Source organism: Puma concolor, chromosome C2 (assembly GCF_028749965.1).
Source record: "Puma concolor isolate L17-30 chromosome C2, mPumCon1.1.hap2, whole genome shotgun sequence".
Lineage (NCBI taxonomy): Eukaryota > Metazoa > Chordata > Mammalia > Carnivora > Felidae > Puma > Puma concolor.
This window is the reverse complement of record NC_141675.1, coordinates 148,944,800-148,964,446: the sequence shown is the minus strand read 5'-3', so window position 1 is coordinate 148,964,446 and position 19,647 is coordinate 148,944,800. Positions and strand designations below refer to the sequence as shown.

General features: G+C 39.7%; 1 protein-coding gene across 5 annotated transcripts in view; it reads right to left on the bottom strand.

Moving 5' to 3' along the window:
- The window catches only part of ITSN1 (intersectin 1), a 220,595-nt gene that overhangs the window by 111,683 nt on the left and 89,265 nt on the right, over nt 1-19,647 (bottom strand). For all 5 annotated transcript variants that reach the window (XM_086675891.1, XM_086675894.1, XM_086675893.1 and 2 more), the window contains exons 6-11: nt 18,147-18,326; nt 16,251-16,347; nt 13,610-13,710; nt 6,676-6,739; nt 3,867-4,004; nt 2,128-2,243 (exon numbers count right to left, since the gene is read on the bottom strand). In XM_086675891.1, the coding sequence (XP_086532017.1) occupies nt 2,128-2,243; nt 3,867-4,004; nt 6,676-6,739; nt 13,610-13,710; nt 16,251-16,347; nt 18,147-18,326 (696 nt within the window). The remainder of the gene's footprint in view (nt 1-2,127; nt 2,244-3,866; nt 4,005-6,675; nt 6,740-13,609; nt 13,711-16,250; nt 16,348-18,146; nt 18,327-19,647) is intronic.

Here is a 19,647-nt window from a genome sequence, read left to right as displayed (position 1 = left end):
GAAGTCTAAGCCCTAATGTGATGTTATTTAATCAGGGTTAAGATAAGGTCCTGAGGGTGGGATTAATGGCTTTACCGAGGAAGAGAGGAAGAGAGAAAAAGAGATTTCTCTCTTCTCATGTGCACACACCAAGGAAAAGTGATATGAGGGCACAAAAAGAAGATCGCCATCTGCACGCCAGAAAGACAGCCTGACCAGGAACTGAATTGGATGGCATCCTAATGTTGGACTTCCTGGCCTCCAGAACTGTGAGAAATTAATTCACTTCTGCTATTTAAGCCACCTAGACTACTATACTTTATTATGGCAGCCTACCCTAAGACAGCCACTGAACTGTATATATATATATATATATATATATATATATATATATATATATATATATATATTTTTTTTTTTTTTAAACGTTTATTTATTTTTGGGACAGAGAGAGACAGAGCATGAACGGGGGAGGGGCAGAGAGAGAGGGAGACACAGAATCGGCAACAGGCTCCAGGCTCTGAGCCATCAGCCCAGAGCCCGACGCGGGGCTCGAACTCACGGACCGCGAGATCGTGACCTGGCTGAAGTCGGACGCTTAACCGACTGCGCCACCCAGGCGCCCCTGAACTGTATATTTTTTAATGATCAAATTTCTGTTATGTGAATTTTACCCCAATTTAAAAAAAACCCTAAAGGTCCCTACACATCTTAGTTCCAATACCTGGCCCTGTTTCTGCTACAGAGGAGGCACATAATAAATGGCCACTCAAAGAAAGAATGCATGAACAAAAAACCAATGATGTCACTTCCTGTTCAGAACTCTAAATGAATGTCTAACTACCAACAGGAAAAGAAAATTCCATATTCAAAGGATTCCTGTCCTTATTTGCCTTTGAGACTTCATTCCCATTATTACCAACCTGAAATGTTCTTCCTTCCCACTTGTAATGACCCTATTCATCTTCAGTCTCAACGTGACTGAGACCTCCTGCACAGAGATTTCTACCTCATGCCTTTCCCAGTCTATGCCAACCCGCGTAAGTAAGCTGTGCTGTGCATCTATGCTACTGTCTTCAGGACTTTACCACACTTAGGTACTGCTTTGGTGATTATTTCTATGGATGCCCTAAATCCTCAATTCTATTATAACCTTCTTGATGGTGCGGACCACACTGTTAACGTTTAAATTCTTCACCGTACTCAACACATAGCTTCACACAAAGAACATTATCAATAAGAAGTTTATCAGTAAATAGAAAAAAAATTTAATTTAAAGAGGAAATCGGGAGAGCTAGTGTCCTGAGCAGGCTAGTTAACCACTGAGCACTTTAAATGCAGCTAAATGACACTGACAAATATAAGAAAATATGAAAATTAATATAGAGAGACTCCATAATAAATTTCATTTGCCTCTTAGTATCAATTATCATCTCATTATCAATAATTCATAGCCGCTCTAGAATATTTTAATAGTGTGATGAGCTTATTATTATAGATGAGGATTTTTAAATTTTATTTATTTGCATATTTTTTTTTTTTAATTTGAGAGAGAGTGCAAGCAGGAGAAAGAGGCAGGGGGCGGGGGGTGGGGAGAGAATCTTAAGCGAGCTCCACACTCAGCACAGAGCCTGACGCGGGGCTCAGTCCCAGGACCCTGGGATCATGACCTGAGCCAAAATCAAGAGTTGGACACTCAACTGAGCCACCCAGACGCTCCAATGAAGGTGTTTTAAAATAGGTTCTTACCAAATTTAAAATAGCTTCCTGTTATTAAGGAGTTTCCAATTTTCTTATAACAGTGTGAGAAAATAACAAGAGGCAGTTTTACATCCTATTTTGGCACTGGTGGTACTAAGCAAGCACTGTAAAGGTTTACCAACTTTGAGTGTTCTATAAATAACAGCTATAAAATTTTTGGTTGCTGGTAAATAATCAGATTTCAGTTTAAAAGTAGCCAAGTCCGTAATGTTCTTATTTCTCTACCTATAGTCAAATCCAAAACATGTTAAAAGTGTCTCCTTTCTAAGGTCAGTTAAAGGGAATACAGCAAGAATGTCAGAAGCTACATTTCTTTTTACCCCCATCTTTGCCTTAGAGGCGGAAAACCTCTAATATGATGTAACTGAAATGGAAAGACTGCCTTACCGGGCAATTTCTTCTCTAGCTGTTGCTGCTCATCTTCTAAAACTGGTTCCTCTGGTAACCTCTGATCTACTGCCGTTGAGCTGATGACAGATATACCACTGCCAGATCGAACTCGTCTGCAATTGGGGAAACAAAGCAAAAAAAAAATGGATTCACACAAAGCCGTCTAGGTAGCACCGAGCCAACGGTGGAAAAGAATTTTTAAAGATGATGCCACATCATGGAGAAAATCTCACGTATCGTGAGGAAAAGATAAAGATCTGGTCCTGTTTACAAAGAGGTTTTTAAAAATGAGTACATGAATGCTACCAGAGGCTAAGTGCCAAGCTTATTTGGATATTTAGAATTATCACCTAAATCAGGGCAATTGCTAAGGACTGAATTAGTGAATAATCATCGAGTGTCTAATCTTTAATTATTGTTATTATTATTAATTCAGTCTAGGCATCGTGTGTCTAGAACGGTGCCTGGGTCCACAATCAAGAGTTCACTGTTGTTACCATTACCCTTTTATGGAACATGAAATCCATCAAGGAAGATTAGCAGCTCAGCTGAATGGAAGCCTCTCTCTTCCCCTTACAAAATCTTTTTTTCCATTTTATCTCATAATAAACACATGAAATCTCTACACTTTACAGTCCCTAAAACAAATCACTTAGTTGCCTGATTAGTTTCACCTTAAACCATTAACCTTGCTCTTTGAAACCAATCTACCTTTTTGTTTTAACGCGGTTTTTTTTTGGTTTTTTTTTTTTATCAGCTTCCAGCCTTGTGTCTCTTGTGGTGATTTTTTCAACTGTCAGACCTTACAAACCGCCCAACTACCATTTCTTCCTACAGTCAATTTTCTCAGCTCACTCCATGTATGCGCTCACAGCAGCAGCACCGTTTCTTTTCTTTTTGTGGGGATTCCTTCCCCTCGGCTTTCCCAGAAAGTCTTATTTGTGTGTGTGTGTGTTTTCTGTTCTTTGTGCTTGTAAGATTTCATGTTTGTCTTTTAAATTAAAGCCTAAAGACATCGTTGTCTGGGAGGGGAGGTGTGTGTGGCGTGTGTAGGTAGAGGATACCAGTCACCGCAGATCTCTCCCAACTGGACCTTGGTCTACTCTTGATATCTCTACTGAAACTGTGTTTCAGACTAGGATAATTTTCTTTAATTAGCTTCCTGACTATAATTTCTACATTGCCAGTATTTTGTTGCCTATCCAATGTATAGAATTCACAGGCAGAATTTCCCTGCCTTCTTTTCTCTTATTTTTTGTTTTTTGGGGGGAGGGAGGGGCAGAGAGAGAGGGAGAGAGAGAGAAGTCCAAGCCAGCTCCATGCTCAGCAGGGAGCCTCATGTGGGACTCAATCCCACAACCATGAGATCATGACCTGCGCCAAAATCAAGAGTTGGATGCTTAACTGACTGAGCCACCCAGGCATCCCTCCCTGCCTTGTTGTCTACATACAAGTTATTTTAGTTGTACTTTAACTGCTAACATTTTTGCTGAACTTTGACTATATAGATTGGTACAAAAATCATCCCTCTTTTGGTATTTTACTAATATACTATAAATACTTTAAAGAACAGGTCCAAGATTAACACAGGGCCTAGATAAGATTTTCTTCACTTCATGGATATTTCATTTACTTACCAGGAATAAAAATGAGCAAAAGATACGTAGCCAACAAAGCCCAGTTTGAAATTCACATACCAAACACACAGTTTCTTATAAGAGCCAAATGTTCTTTACCTAAAGGAAGGCGGAATGTACTCTGGAGGCAGGACAGGTGGCAGTGGTTGGCCAGACATCGCTACATCAATCAGGTGCATAGCCAGGATAAATTCTTCTGCTGTGAGTTTTCCATCTTGATCAATGTCAGAAAGATTCCTATTCAAAAAAGTTAATTACTTTCTAACTTCACGAAAATGCATGCTTGTTACTATTCATGAGTGATTGAAATGTTCTGTTTTCTCATTCTGACTCTAGGCCAATTGAGTCTCTCTATGCCTTGTCGGTTTATAAAAATAGTGCCTATTTCATAATACTGTTGGAAAGATAAAAATGAGACAATCCATACAGTTGGGATGGCATTCAGCAAATGTTAACTATGATTATAATTATGCTTTTCTCAATCCCTGCCAGCCCATTTAAAATGCATCATACCCACATTTTATGTGTCTTTAAACACTATGCTCGGCAAACTATCAGGTCAGATAGTAAACATTTAAGCTTTCCAAGACACGGTCTCTATCACACTGAATTCTGCCCTTGCAGCAGGAAAGCAGCCGTGGACGATCCATAAATAAATGAGCGGAAAACCTTCTAAAAACAGACGCAGGCCAGGTTCCACCCATTTAGGTTAGTTGGCCTGTGGCTGACCTAGACCTACAAGGGTGGATCCTTATGGCCTTCTGCCTCAGAGTCAAGGTGTTTGCTGCTCCTTAATCTCAAGATCAACGGCCACCATTCCCCATAATCGACATGCCCTAATAGTTAATGACAGTGAACAGATTTTTCCAGCAAGTCCAAGAATGTGATTTCACTTAACAACACCAAAAGAGGATGCCAGACAACAAAGCCGTTCACCAGAATGAGAACAGGACAGATACTGCATTGGGAAACTGGCTCTGCTGAGGCCATAAATCAAGAAACTCCTCTTAAGTCTAAAACTTCCTTAGGTGGCATACGCCGTTTTGGTTTTCAGTTTTAAGGTATAATGTCCATGCAGTGACATTTGCCCTTTCTAGAGCACAGTTCTGCAAGTTTTGACAGATTCAGTTGTGTAACTGAATTCAGTCAGCTGTGTATCACACCACACGCAATAGTTCCATCACCACCCAAAATTCCCCCAAGTCTCTCAGTCACCCCCTTGCCTTGCCCACAGCCCCTGGCAGCCACTGATCTCTTTTCTGTCCCTCTAGCTTTGTAATTTCCAGATGCCAGGTTCCTGCCAGCTCTTTCTTATCCTCTCCTCCTTCCCATGCCCCATCACCAGCCACTCCTGGGTAAATTCGATTAGAAGGCAGTGGAGTTCTTTTTCCCCCCCGCTACTTGCTTAAATAATCGCTGTAAACGTTTAATTAAAATACCTTTTTGTTGTATAGAAAGGGAATATAATAATACTCTAGCAGGATAAGTCTCAAGTATTTTTTTTCAGAGAGAGCAGGTTATAAGTGAGAAACTTAAGCATTTCAATATATTCCAGTGTCACAAACATACCTAATAAACTGCCAGTCAACCTCCATAAATGTTAGATCTCAAGTTTATATTTCAGAGGGCCCTAGGATACTGGCACATACCCAGACTTAAAAAGATCTGGATGTGTCGTATTAACTGGTCTATTGTGTTTATTAACTGGTCTATTATTATTCGATTGCAAAAGGAAGATCCTTTAACACAAAGCAGAAGGAACCAGGATGGGTGAAGGGACTAGCACTAGAGCGTGACGACTTATGAAGCAACCATATCAATGGGCCCTACGGCAAAATCATGAACCTCGCATGTAAGCAATTAAAGCAATTCAAGCTATTAAAAATCATTACAAAATAGCCAGAGACATTTATGTGCCCTCCCTCCTCCCCCCAGTGGAAGTACACAGTAATATCTCTCATGTAGTCTTGCAAAAAAAAAAAAAAAAAAAAAAAAAAAAAAATCAAACTTGAATTTGATGAGTGGTTCTCATGAGTGGGATGATTTTGTATCCCAGGGACATTTGTCAGTATATGGAGACATCTTTGTCACACCTGGGGATGGGGGTCATGTTACTGGCATCTAGTAGGTAGAGACCAGAGAGGCTACTGAACAACCTATAATACACAGAACAGCTCCCGACAACAAAAAAGTATGGGGCCCAAATGGCCAACAGTGTTAAGTGGAGAAACCTTGCTCTAGATCCAATGACCAATCTACTCACAGGAATAAATTAACACAAGGATGCAACCATCAGAAGTTAGAGTGGAGAAACTATAGGACAAAATATCCAGGTTTTTCTTTTCGGGGGTGAGGGTGGAGAACAAGGGGAAGTTTTTAGAACACTTAAACGTGTCAATGAGTTGATGCAAAATATAGATTTATTTACATCTGGTTTGAACCAATCAACTACAAAAAAATCACAAGTCAACCTAAGGAATTTGAACACTACCTGATTAACTTAATAAGAATTACTATTGAAAATTTTTTATTCGACTACTGATATTATAGTCCTCTTAAAAAAAAAATCCCTTTTGGAGATACAGGCTGAAATATCTGCAGATGAAAATGATATAATCACTGAGATCTGACTTAAAATAACCAGGAAGGAGGAGGGGAGAACCAGGGCAGACACAAGTTGAGACTTACTTAAACTGTGTTAGGAGTTCTTGAGCATTCATTAATCTCTCTGCTTTTGTATTTTTCAAAATCAAAAAGGGGGAAAAGAGAGGTAATCATCACAGCTGATTGGAAAATTAAGCACAATCCCTATGTCCCCATCTATAAATAATCGTATCAATCTGAAGACCCATTAAGCCATACCAATGTAAGCCACTTTATACAAACCAAGGAACTTTTCATTCCTTACCAAATTGAAGCCAGCTGAGCCTGTGGTAAACTTGATTGCATAAGAATAGTTCTTGCTTGGGGACCTAAACAGAATCCGGGGGGGAAAAAAATATAAAGATGAATCAGCAAATCTTCACTGTCCAGGAAGACCAGTGTTGTGCACTTAAGCACTCTGCAATCTCTTGCAATCACAGTGCTTTGAACAATATTTGCTATTACCCAAGGGGCTTTTTCAAAAGGAAATTAAGCGCCAATGAAAAGGGGAAAAAACACAAAGCACAGCACAGCATCTGGAACATACTCAATAAATTCTTGTTAAATCAATGCTTAATGAAAAAAGAGTATGTAAAAGATTAGTTTTAAAATACAACCTGCCCTTTTGTCCAGACTACCATCTCTATTTGTATCAGGCTTTTATTTACAAAACTTAAGGCCTCTAAATTCAGTATCTTCTCCCACCGCCTGCTGTCTCCACCATGACTACTATCAGACACATTTAGAGAAGATTCAGAGAATCTTAGAGAAGGAAGGGACCTTAGAGAGAACAACTCTTGTAACCATTTTATTACACAGTCTTAAAAAAAAAAAAAAAAAGTGACTTGCTCAAGTCTAATATCACAACCATTTCTGATGTTAGCAATAAAGAATTCCCGGAATTCCAACTCTGCTCTCAAAATCAGTTCTCATTTCTTAAAATACTTGTAAATATCTGCACCTCTGGCATGAAACTAGCCTTAGATATCAGATGGAAGTCTACAGTGGGAAATTCTGAGTGTTAAAATAAACCAGTGTTAGGGAGAGAGAGACAAATATGTCTTCTACTATCACTGACTCACAAGGTGTGGTCCCAGGACAACCAACAACGGACCAAGGAATTCTAAACCATTATATTGGCAAGATTGCTGTGTATAGATTTTTGCTTTTAGCTATTTCATTTTTCAAATTGGCACCTCATCAAACCCACAAAAATGGATGTGTTTTTACACAGCAAGCAATAGTGGTTAGGGACCTCTGAGAATCACCCCAATGTGTCAGCACACAAAGTGCCCGAGAACTTGCCATGTGACTTGGGGCCGGCAGGCAGGTTCCTTACTAATCGGACGGAGTTTGCTTTCTTTTTTCTTTTTTTTAAATGTTTATTTATTTATTTTTGAGAATGGAGGAGGGGCAGAGAGAGAGGGAGACAGAGGATCACTGTGCTGACAGGAGAGAGCCCAGTGAGCTCGAGCTCACAAACTGTGAGGTCATGATCTGAACCCAAGTCAGATGCATAACCAACTGAGCCACCCAGGCGCCCCATGGACCAAATTTTCTCATTTCAGAGGTCCTTTTTCAGATTTACAAGACTGTGCTTCATCAAATAAGAAACTATAACACAGAACTTACCATAATGCTAGCACATAGAAAGTGCTTACTTAATGGTAGTTAATATTACAGACAATATTCTTTTATTTACATATAAAATATAGGCAGAAAAGCATACATGAACATATACATATGTATTTTTACATGTGCACAGGTTTACAGCTTAATTTTCCAAATTCAAAACGGCCAAGTAAACCATACCCAATTATGAAACAGCACCCCAGAAGCCCTCTCCAGCTGCCTTCTAATCATCCCTTCGACCAAGTGAGGCCTAACTTCTTAAAATTTTTTTTTTTTTTCAACGTTTATTTATTTTTGGGACAGAGAGAGACAGAGCATGAACGGGGGAGGGGCAGAGAGAGAGGGAGACACAGAATCGGAAACAGGCTCCAGGCTCTGAGCCATCAGCCCAGAGCCCGACGCGGGGCTCGAACTCACGGACCGCGAGATCGTGACCTGGCTGAAGTCGGAGGCTTAACCGACTGCGCCACCCAGGCGCCCCGAGGCCTAACTTCTAACAGTACAGTGTGACCTTGTTAAGTCTGGCCTATTTTACTCAACGTTGCAGAACATTAACCCTAACTGCTGTGTGGTGTATCATTTTGTGAATATGTAATAATCTATGTATCATTCTGTTGATGGGCATTCAGGTAGTTTTCAGTTTGGGGCTTTTTTTCACTTGTTTTTTAGAATAGTGAGCATTCTAAGTTTTGGCAAAACAGATGTACACATTCCTGCTGGATGAGAGTGTGTGTGTGTGTGTGTGTGTGTGTGTGTGTGTGTGCGCGCACGCGCGCACGCTTGTGTGTGTGTGTGCACGTGTACTGAGAGTATCTAAGAATACAATAAGAAGCAATCTACTGAATTAATGTGAAAGCTCTAAAAAGTTCTGTGGGATATGAGGAAAGTACACTGATCATTTTGTTTAGTCTTTAATACTGTACTTAGCATGCTGGAACATGAAATTAGCAAAACTTTAGTGAATGCTTTAATTTATGCTTGTAACAATCCTCTCCACTTCAGAACTATATAAAAGTAAGTTAGTATTTCACCTACTCCCAATACTGAGGGCTGATGGAGGTGGGGTGGGGAAGAGAGGAAAATGGGTGATGGGCATTGAGGAGGGCACTTGGCATGAGCATGGGTGTTGTATGTAAGCGATGAATCATAGGAATCTACTCCCAAAACCAAGAGCACACTGTATACACTGTCTGCTAGCCAACTTGACAATGAATTATATTTTAAAAATGGAATAATAAACAAAAAAAAAGAACTGGTCCTGGACCTGGATGGATATCAGGAGATTTGGATGCCAGTCCTGACTCTTCCTACTCCCTAATGACATATGACATTAACAAAAGTACTTTCACTCTCTAAGAGGAAGTTCCTTCCTCTCTGAAGTGAGGGAAATGATCTAGAACAGGGATTGGTAAACCACAGCCCACAGGCCAAATCTGGTCCACCATCTGTTTTTGTAAATAAAATTTTATTGAAACACTGCCATGCCCATTCACTTAAGCATGACAATATGGCTACTTTTGTACTACAATGGCAAAGTTGAGTAGTTGTGACAGACTAAAATGCAAGCCTAACATGTTTATGATTTTGCTCTTTACAGAAAAAGTTTGTTAAATACCATACTAGAAGGCCACAATTGTCTTTTGTGATTCTCATACTTGACTCTATATGTCCTAAGACAAGGTTATGAAGCATCAAAATAGACCACCAACACCTAAGATGGCCTCTTATCATAACAGAACAGCATAAAATTGAACTCTGAATACAGAGAACTATCCTGTGGAAGCCTACATCCATAAAAAGATACCAGTTTTGTAGTACTGGCTTATATGGAAACATTATGGGGATAAACAGAAATCCCAAGTTCCTAAACCCTACATGGGCATCCATGTTTGCATAGGGAAGCATGCATGGAAAGGACAGAGAAATGAAACGAAGTTTAAATGACTGAGCCACCCAGGTGCCCCAGATAATTAAATGAAGTTAATTTATCACAAACAATGACTAAGACTTTAGCTTTTGTGATTAATATATGAATAACCAAGTAGCACGTTCATTGGTTCAGAATGTAAGATAAGAAAATTCCTCTTTGAGGAGAAGGCTAGCATTGATGAAGTTGTCAGAATTCTACAGCTACATATAGAAACTTAATTATAGAATGGGCCCTCTCTATTTTATAAGATTGTCTCTTTTAAGAGCGTGTAATAGCATACACATCCAGTTGTGAAGGAACAAGGGGGTGTCCACTTAAGCAGGTGTATCAGCTAAATCAGCCCAGGGGGGTAAATCGTGCCACTGCTAGATTAGCTTCACTTCCCATGGTGGACAAGCTCCTATCATGAGCTCAGACAGCCTCACTTTCTTCTGCTTAGGACCAATCAATGGCATTCTTATGCCCACAACATACTCTTACAGATATAGCCAGAAATTGGTAGCATCCATGGGGCGGCTGGGTGGCTCAGTTGGTTGAGCGTCCGACTTCAGCTCAGGTCATGATCTCGCGGTTTGTGAGTTCGAGCCCTGCATCAGGCTCTGCGCTGACAGCTCAGAGCCTGGAGCCTGCTTCAGATTCTGTCTCTCTCTCTCTGCCCTTCCCCTGCTCACACTCTGTCAATCTCTCTCTCAAAAATAAATAAACATTAAAAAAAAAAAAAAAAAAAAAGAAAAAAAATTGGTAGGATCCAAAAGAAGTATGTGAAAATAAAACACAGCAGCAATCAGCAATCCCTCTAACCACCACCAACAGTAATATTAACAATGGGCATTAACAACAGTATATTAACACAGGCTACAGCACAGATCTGCTAAGCTGCAGATTACGCACAATTCCTGGGAGTGCTAACTATAATTCCACTCCACTCCAAAACACAGGTGAATGCAAGCGGGTGGAAGTCACGGTCTAAGGATGACCTACATCCTACTCTAATTAATATTAAAACATAAATTTTCCACAAATCCTATACTTTAACTGGTGTTCATAACATTAGGATGTCACAACTACAAGGCTGAGAACTACTGCATTAGATTTAAAAATTCTAATTACATGTAAGTTGTAAAATTGCTTTTTAACTCCTTCAAAACAAGAATCTACACACACAAAACAAAACTACTAGAGAAGAAAAACATGAGATTAAGAATATTAAATTATATATTTCATTTGGGCCTCTATGATCTGGGACCTCTTTTCAAGTTTCTTGATAGTCTTCTTATCCTTAAACTGAACGAGTAACTGCTTTGGGGTTCAGGACTCAAATCATTATTTTCATAGCTGTGATCATGACAATTATCTTTGTATTCCATCCATCACAACAAACCGGGTCTGCTTCCATCCAGTTTTATTTAGTCTAAAACACAGCCTATATCGATTCCTCATAAAGGGAAAACAAATTTCTTTCACTTATTATTGAGTTTACTGTAATAAATCTATTTTACACGACTATACAAAGATCTACCTTGAAGATAAAATTCCCATTTTAAATTCTTTCCAGGACAGGGGCGCCTGGGTGGCTCAGTCGGTTAAACGTCCGACTTCAGCTCAGATCATGATCTCGGGGTCCGTGGGTTCGGGCCCCAGGTCAGGCTCTGTGCTGACAGCTGGAGCCTGTTTCGGATTCTGTGTCTCCCTCTCTCTGACCCTCCCCCATTCATGCTCTGTCTCTCTCTGTCTCAAAAATAAATAAACGTTAAAATAAATAAATAAATAAATAAATAAATAAATAAATAAATAAATAAATAAATAAGAATTCTTTCCAGGACAAGACAGTAGTAAGTGTGTAGATGAACATTAATACAAATCTGCTCTTTCTCATATATTTCAAATTTTACTGTTTGTCTCAGATATTAAAAGTTCTAAATATTCGAGTAACTGGGTCGTCATCTTTGGAATGAAGACACCGCACTTCAGTCATAAAATACAAATCCTCCCAAGAAAGAATTTCCACATCAATGTCACATCTGAATACTACCTAACTCATTCACAGCATACACCAACAATGCCCTGAAAAATTGTTTTCAGATTTACGGACAATGTAGTTCTGGGTCTGTTTGGAGCACTGGTGTGAAATAAACCACGTTGCATTATACTTAAAACTATCACTATTGAATATTCCTTCAGTGCTTGGATGAGCTGGACTGGTTTCTCATGCCATGTATAAAAATGACAGGTACTGTTTTAGCAGAGAGTGAGCGTGGCATTTAGAATATCTGTGTTTAACTACAATTTGCACGCCCCCCCCCCCCCACAGATATAAATATATCCTTATTTGAGAAAACTGTGAGACACTTTATGAGGGATAAGGCTGAAGATTAGATCAGACCCTTCCAAATCTCACTGAACCCTGAAATTTTTTAACAGATGAATTTTTCTTTTCGAAGTAAAAATTGCAATTGTAATATAGTAAGATAGAATCAGAACTTTAAATTTTGTGTTATATACCAGTGCATCTCTACTTCAGGCAAATTAACTCTCTTGCCTTCCTTCTGTATTTGTTAGAGGACAGCCACATTTTTTTCTTTCTCAAAGTTTGTATCAGATGTCTCTCTTTTCCTTTATTAAAATTACAATTTTCTCGGGGCGCCTGGGTGGCGCAGTCGGTTGGGCGTCCGACTTCAGCCAGGTCACGATCTTGCGGTCCGTGAGTTCGAGCCCCGCGTCGGGCTCTGGGCGGATGGCTCAGAGCCTGGAGCCTGTTTCCGATTCTGTGTCTCCCTCTCTCTCTGCCCCTCGCCCGTTCATGCTCTGTCTCTCTCTGTCCCAAAAATAAATAAACGTTGAAAAAAAAAATTTTTTTTTAATTACAATTTTCTTTATAATTCTCTAATCAATTTTAAGTGTTTAACTCTCATTAGAAAAGTTTCTGGAGGGACCCCTGGGTGGCTCAGTTGATTAAGCTTCTGACTTCGACTCAGGTCATGATCTCACGGTCTGTGGGTTCGAGCTCTGTGTCAGGTTCTGTGCCGACAGCTTGGAGCCTGGAGGCTGTAGAAAGGTTTGTGGAGAGTATCCTAAAATCCTTTCTATCCTTCTGATGTAAATAACAGAATCTTTTTTTTATTTTTAAACCCACGGAGTTCATATAACTTAACTCTGGCCCCTTGTACAAGGAATGAGATCTAAATAGGAAAAGTGACCTCCAGCTAGTTAGTGGCAGAGCCAGGTGCCAAACTCACCAGCCACTTACTTCCACCCTGCATACTGCCTTGAATGCTGACTCTTTGAGTAGACAGTTTCAAGTTCATCTACTAAGTTGAACTTCAGAACCTGAACCAGTTTTGGTTTACAGCAGTGCTTCTGTGCGAGAGTGCTTTGATTTGCGTACTGGTGGGATCCACTGTGCAGAAAGATCCTTGGTCTATGTTCCATTTACCAAGAAGCAACGGGGTCAAAGCCTTAGGCACTGTGGCATTATCAGTAGATGAGAACTTAACATAAGAAGGACAATGAAAACCTTGTTTAGAAAAAAGCAAATAGAGAAAGGCATTTGGAAAATATCTTTGGCCCAACATCTGGAAGCAATTTGGATTTGGAATAAAAATCATATTTCACAAAATTAATTCTCATTTGCAAATACCTGTTAAGTGTCCACTCATAGTTTTGTCATGACTATTGAATAACTGTCTGTATTTCAGTCTGGATGACTGAGGGACAGCCCATTCTGCCGCGGGAGGGGCACTGTGGGGAAGAGGAAGGAGGGGTAAAAGGATGAACAGTGAAGAACATATTTACATTCTTTTAACACCAGTAAACTACGAACTTCCCGAGAAAACCAGCTTTGACATTTTATTAGCTTTCTAATCATTACTTCTGAATTTTCTGTTATGAGTATTTCCATATTTTAAGGTTATAAACATTCCTCTCAAAACAGACATGCTCGTTATTTTTCCAGAATCAAGGGTAAACACAATAGAATAAGTGGCTGTTCCAAGTTATACACACAATTTAATAACTGGAAGCCTCTACAAAATACGGAAAGACCTCTTTGGATCTAAAATGATACAAAAATGTCCAGGCTTTTCCTAACTTCTAGAACAGTTCTCTTTCAGCTCAAAAAGCAATGCTGATAGCAAACAGGTAGCTGCCTTTAAAGGTATTAATTCTTTAACATGTGTAACTTTCTATTCAGCAAAAGACAGGATATAGTTCTTAATGAAGGGAAATCATTTCATTCTGGGAAGTTTAAATTCCCACAAATGGAGAGTTGCCCAGAGAGAACAGAACATTTCCAGGGTCACGGCAAATCAGTGGGGCGGTAATGGAAGGGGCTTTGCTTTCTTTAAGTGCAATCAAGTGCTGACCTTTTCTTGCCAATGTGCAGCAAGCCTGACCCAAGAAAACCCCTGCCAGGAGTCAACTGGGTCTACACCTCCTTAGTGACGAGGTCCTCAGAGTTGTTCCCCCGTTAAGTATCACATTGGTACCTATGGCTTGTTAAGAGCCTGGTGTCTAAATAGGGCAATTTAAACAAAATGGCTAAGCTCTCAATGGCATTTCACTTCCAGAACAGATTGTAACTAATACCCCATTTGCAATTTCCTGTCATTTCAACAAAGATATCTATTCCTCATATGTAAAAGCAAAGTTTTAATCATAAATTGAACCTCTCAGTCATCATTTACATGTGTTACCTATGCACTTATACTTAACAACATATACTTCATAATGCATTGGAAACGGCTCCCAAGCACTTTAAGAGTACCTAATTACAGTCACGTTTTCAACTATTATAAATTTCTTAATAAAAAACACTTACCAAGGTCGATTCTGCTGTGAGTACTTCTGCAACAGCCCTCTCATTTTAAACTAACTAATTTATGCTGATTCCAACTCTTGCCTATTTGTCAAAAGCTAATTATCTTTCTCCTGCACCCCAGGAATATAGGGTGTTGCACACAGATGCTGCCCCAGATTACACTTATCAAGTCATAGTTTTCTGCCGAGACTTCCCTGAAAACTTAAAGGGACTAAAAACTCATTAGCAGGTAACCAAAAATTAGATGCCACGTTCTAAAAATTTGCTGGAAATTGAAATTACTAAAAAGATGACTACCAATCTGACCCCCCACAACCAGTTGCCTTAATAACATTACTGTTTGCTAATACTGATTACTTATTCATTCTTATGGCACAAATCAATTTTTTAATGTTTTCTTTTTAAGTTTGTTTATTTACATTGAGAGAGAGAGGGAGGGGCAGAGAGAGAGAAAAGCCCAAGTAGGTTCCGCACTATCAGGGCAGAGCCTGGGTGGGGGGTGGGGGGACCTTGAACCCACAAGTCATGAGATCATGCCCTGAGGCGAAATCAAGAGTCATGGGATGCTTGACCAACTGAACCGACCACCCAGGTGCCCCAGTCACACATCAATTTTAAGGCAGATTTCAAAATCCCTTGTGGAGAGTCACAGAAAACTCAAAACTTCAGCATGTATAGGAGAAAGACTAAGAAATAGGGAATTCGGTGTTGGATCACCTGAGTTTAAATCTCAGTTCTACCTTGTGGTAAAATGTAAACTGTAAGTGAGGATGATCGCTTCTTTGGGTTTATTTCCTAATTCACAATTCTGAGCCGGTATCTACTGCAGGTGGTTGGGGGCACAGAATGGGATTAACAAGGTGTTTGGCAAGTAGATGTTCAGCAATGTTCCTGAGTCTTAGGAATAAAACCTTAACGAGCAGAAGACAAGTTCTGCATACCACCATTAGCTGAAGTTTTCAGAGCAAACTTTCAGGTAAGAACTCATGCCTTAAAATCAGAAAGAACTCAGTTAAACTCCTGGCTCTATCATTTAGGAGCTATGTTATCTTGGGCAAATTCCATGAGATTATCTGAGATAGAATAAAAGATAAGGCCAACTGTGGCTCTAATCTTCATATAAAATTTTCTATAAATATGTAAAGGGTTAATAGAAAAGAGTTAATTTCCCCCTCCTACCTGGAGTTCTATTTTATTATTTTTAAACATTAGTAAAACTAGTAGCTATTTGTTTTCGTTATTAAAAAAAGAACACCCAAAGTGTTTTAAGGAAATGTCATGTTCTTTATTTGTCATCTCTACAACATGTAAGTGATAAAACCTAGTAACATTATCCAGAACTAATTATTGGCATCCTACAAAATAAAAGACAATAAAGAACATAGTTAATTCACTTTCAGTTTTAGATGTTAATCAGATAATGGCTTTAATCCAATGCCCATTTAGAAATAAGCACACTTACCTAGCCACATCAAATGACTGTGCCTTCTGTAATTTAGTGTTTAATTGTGACCCTGGACCAGATCTACTGAAGGAAGAGCTCTTTGGCAATGTGGCTGCTGTAAAAATAAATAAATGGTGAATAATTTTAATCCTACAAAGAAAAGAAACATTTTCCTATTAGTGAAAATTAAAATATATACTCACCAAATCTGAGGCAGAAATTATTCCTCCCTTACTACCCTGGACTCAAAAAGAGTGACTTCCTCCTCACTCCCTGCCCCTTGCCAAAAATTTTTCTAGATTTACTCATTCCTACTGAAAATCACCTTGCTAAGTAGTAATGCTTACAATCCATAACTCTTTGTTAAAAGTTTCATATCACATCTTTTTTTGTAAATTTGTTTGTTTGTTTGTTTGTTTATTTATTTATTTATTTTGAGAGAGAGAGGAGTGAGCACACAAGAAGGGGAGGAGCAGAGAGAAAATCCCAACCAGGCTCCTCAATGTTAGTGCAGAGCCCGACGCAGGGCTTGAACCCACAAAGTGTGAAATCATGAGCCAAAACCAAGTTGGCCGCTTAACCGACTTAGCCACCCAGATGCCCCTGTATCACATCTTACGGGATCTGTTCCCATAGTTAAAGAAGCAACAGCTTAAATACATAGGATGGCATTTTCTTAACTGTGCTAAAGGAGCAGAAGTATTAGGTCCAGATGAAAGAAACAAAAGGTCCCAGCCTTGCAGTCCCGGCCAGATAACATGGGATGCTAGGGAGGGTCAGCCTTTGTGTCTGATTCCCATTAGGGCTGGTTAGCTGGGTGCCAGGAAAATACGCTGAGTCTCAGCCACATTCCCCACCTCCTGGCCTATTGTCTTGCAACATTTGCTATTAAGCCCAAAAGAAAACAAGACAGAGCACATGCATTCACAGATGCTACTTGAAAAGTAACTGCAACAACTTTTACAGCTGCCATCACGTCTTTAGCCATGGCCACATATGAAAGGTAAACTACACGGGACAAGAAAATCTTAAAGAAAAAAAAAAGTGCTGCCTTTAGATTCTTTAGCTATAACTTACAGACAGATCTTGACAGATGGAATAAATCCAGGGAACTGGGCAGAGAAATAACCATTCAAACATAATCATTACCCATGGCTAAAATCCAGGCCATCATCGCTACTGAAATTACACAGACATATCCCAAGTACTTTTTTAAAAAAATACTTTACCCCCGGATAAGAATTCATTAGATGTGTAGACCACATCTACAGTTTATGCTTTCTTTTCACTAAAGGGAAAAAGACTTCAAATAAAGTCTCAAAATGAAATTAACTACACCAGGAACTTTTTAATCCTTTCTATCAATGAAGCAAGCAGGTAATACTCCGTCTTTAATGTATTTAGGCATTTAATCAACTTCCTTCCCCCTTCCTCCTGATTCACTCCACCTCCTCAAAAAAAAAAAAAAAAAAAAAGAAATAGCTGTGTTCTTTTTTTCTCCCCATTCTCCTAAGGGAATGGCTTACTTATTAGCAATTCATAGCAGCTGAAGAAAAGTAGTAACTGACACACGGGAAGAGAAAATGTTCAACTACTACTGATCGAACTTGAGTCACTCCTGTCAAGCCCTTGAAAGGAAATTATGCTCTTGGTTTTAGCTGTTGAGTTCACCTTTGTCCATAATGGTACCAGAGCTCCATAATTTCATTCTCCGTTACCTCTCTCTAGCCTAACACATCCTATTCAGTGTTGGGAAAAAGTGAAATATTAAATTAAAAAAAAAGGAAGATATCTTCCTCTGGAATAAAATGCCATTCAAATGTAATCAGAGAGTGATGACAGAAGATTTAACAAGAGCGAAGAGTAAAACACAAGTTGTAAAAAGTCAGTCTGTGGATTCAGCAGGTCACATACCAGGATGAGCAAATGCGGGTAGAGGTTGTATAACAGGGGGAGCCCCGTTAGCCAGGGGAGGCACTGCTGCTGTAGGAACAGAAGATACTAGAGGTGGAGACATTCCGACAACTGGAATGGATCCCATTGGCACCGGAGCAACAGCTGTGAGTGGCGGCATGCTGGCGATGCCTCCTATTCCTAGGAAGAAAAAATCCCAGCAAAAGTCACATGGAACCACCTTTCCACGTTCAATGACAATTAATCCAGGAGTGTTTGAAGAAGAAACTCGCTTTCCAGCTCTAACATATTTTCATTTAAAATAGAAATTCAGGGGCGCCTGGGTGGCGCAGTCGGTTAAGCGTCCGACTTCAGCCAGGTCACGATCTCGCAGTCCGTGAGTTCGAGCCCCGCGTCAGGCTCTGGGCTGATGGCTCGGAGCCTGGAGCCTGTTTCCGATTCTGTGTCTCCCTCTCTCTCTGCCCCTCCCCCGTTCATGCTCTGTCTCTCTCTGTCCCAAAAATAAATAAACGTTGAAAAAAAAAAATTTTAAAAAAAAAAAAAAAATAGAAATTCAGAAAAAAAAAATAAATTCACATTAATCGTTTTGGAGAGTACCAAAAATTATGTCAAGAATCAATCACATCCTAAGGGCACAAGATCCAACTTGAAAAGGCATCTACTGGCCAAAGTTGAGGGTCAATAAGAATAATAACTGCAATGGAATGAAAGCCACAGAGGGAATTAAATTTGTGAATTCATAATTATATTGAAAAAAATCCTAATTGGTCACCATAGGTAATCAATTTATTTTGAAAACTAGTATAAATAAAGGAGGAAAAGAAATCAAACATTTATCCTGCCTTTCCTTTACATATTCAATCTCAGAGTAACCAAACATTTTCATGGGGGAGTTTCTCTTGGTTAGAGGATTCTAACCAAAGAATGAAGAAATGATCAATGTTTCCTTTCTTTTTTGTTTCTCTGTCTGAACTTGTGATATTGTGTCATAAAAAGATACATATATCTGGTCTGTCCCTGGTTCCTGGCAGAGCTCCTAAAACCCTTGTGATTTCCTGACTGATAGGAACATCTTTTGTTACACAGTATTAGGTCTTGGTCCCTGGTTCCTGACACAAGAGCTTCTAAGACCCCTGGAATCTCTGGAGTGACAGAAGTCTTTTTGTATTTAAATAAGATGACTGGTGGCTGGGGGGCCCCAGAATACTTACCGGATGGGAGCTGATCACAGGAAAGACCAAGGCATGGTTAGAGGGTTGCAACTTTCAATCCCATCCCACCCCTCCCCACCTCCACACAGACCTCAGGGGAGGGTACAGGGGCTGGAGCCTGAGCTAGTCAATGGCCAAGGATGTCATCAATCACACCATAGCAATGAAGCCTCCATAGAAACTCCTACATTACAGGGTTTGGAGAGCTTCCAGGCTGGTAAACACATCCACATGCTGGGAGGGTGGCACACCCCAACTCCATCAGGACAGAACCCTTCTGGGCCTCGCCC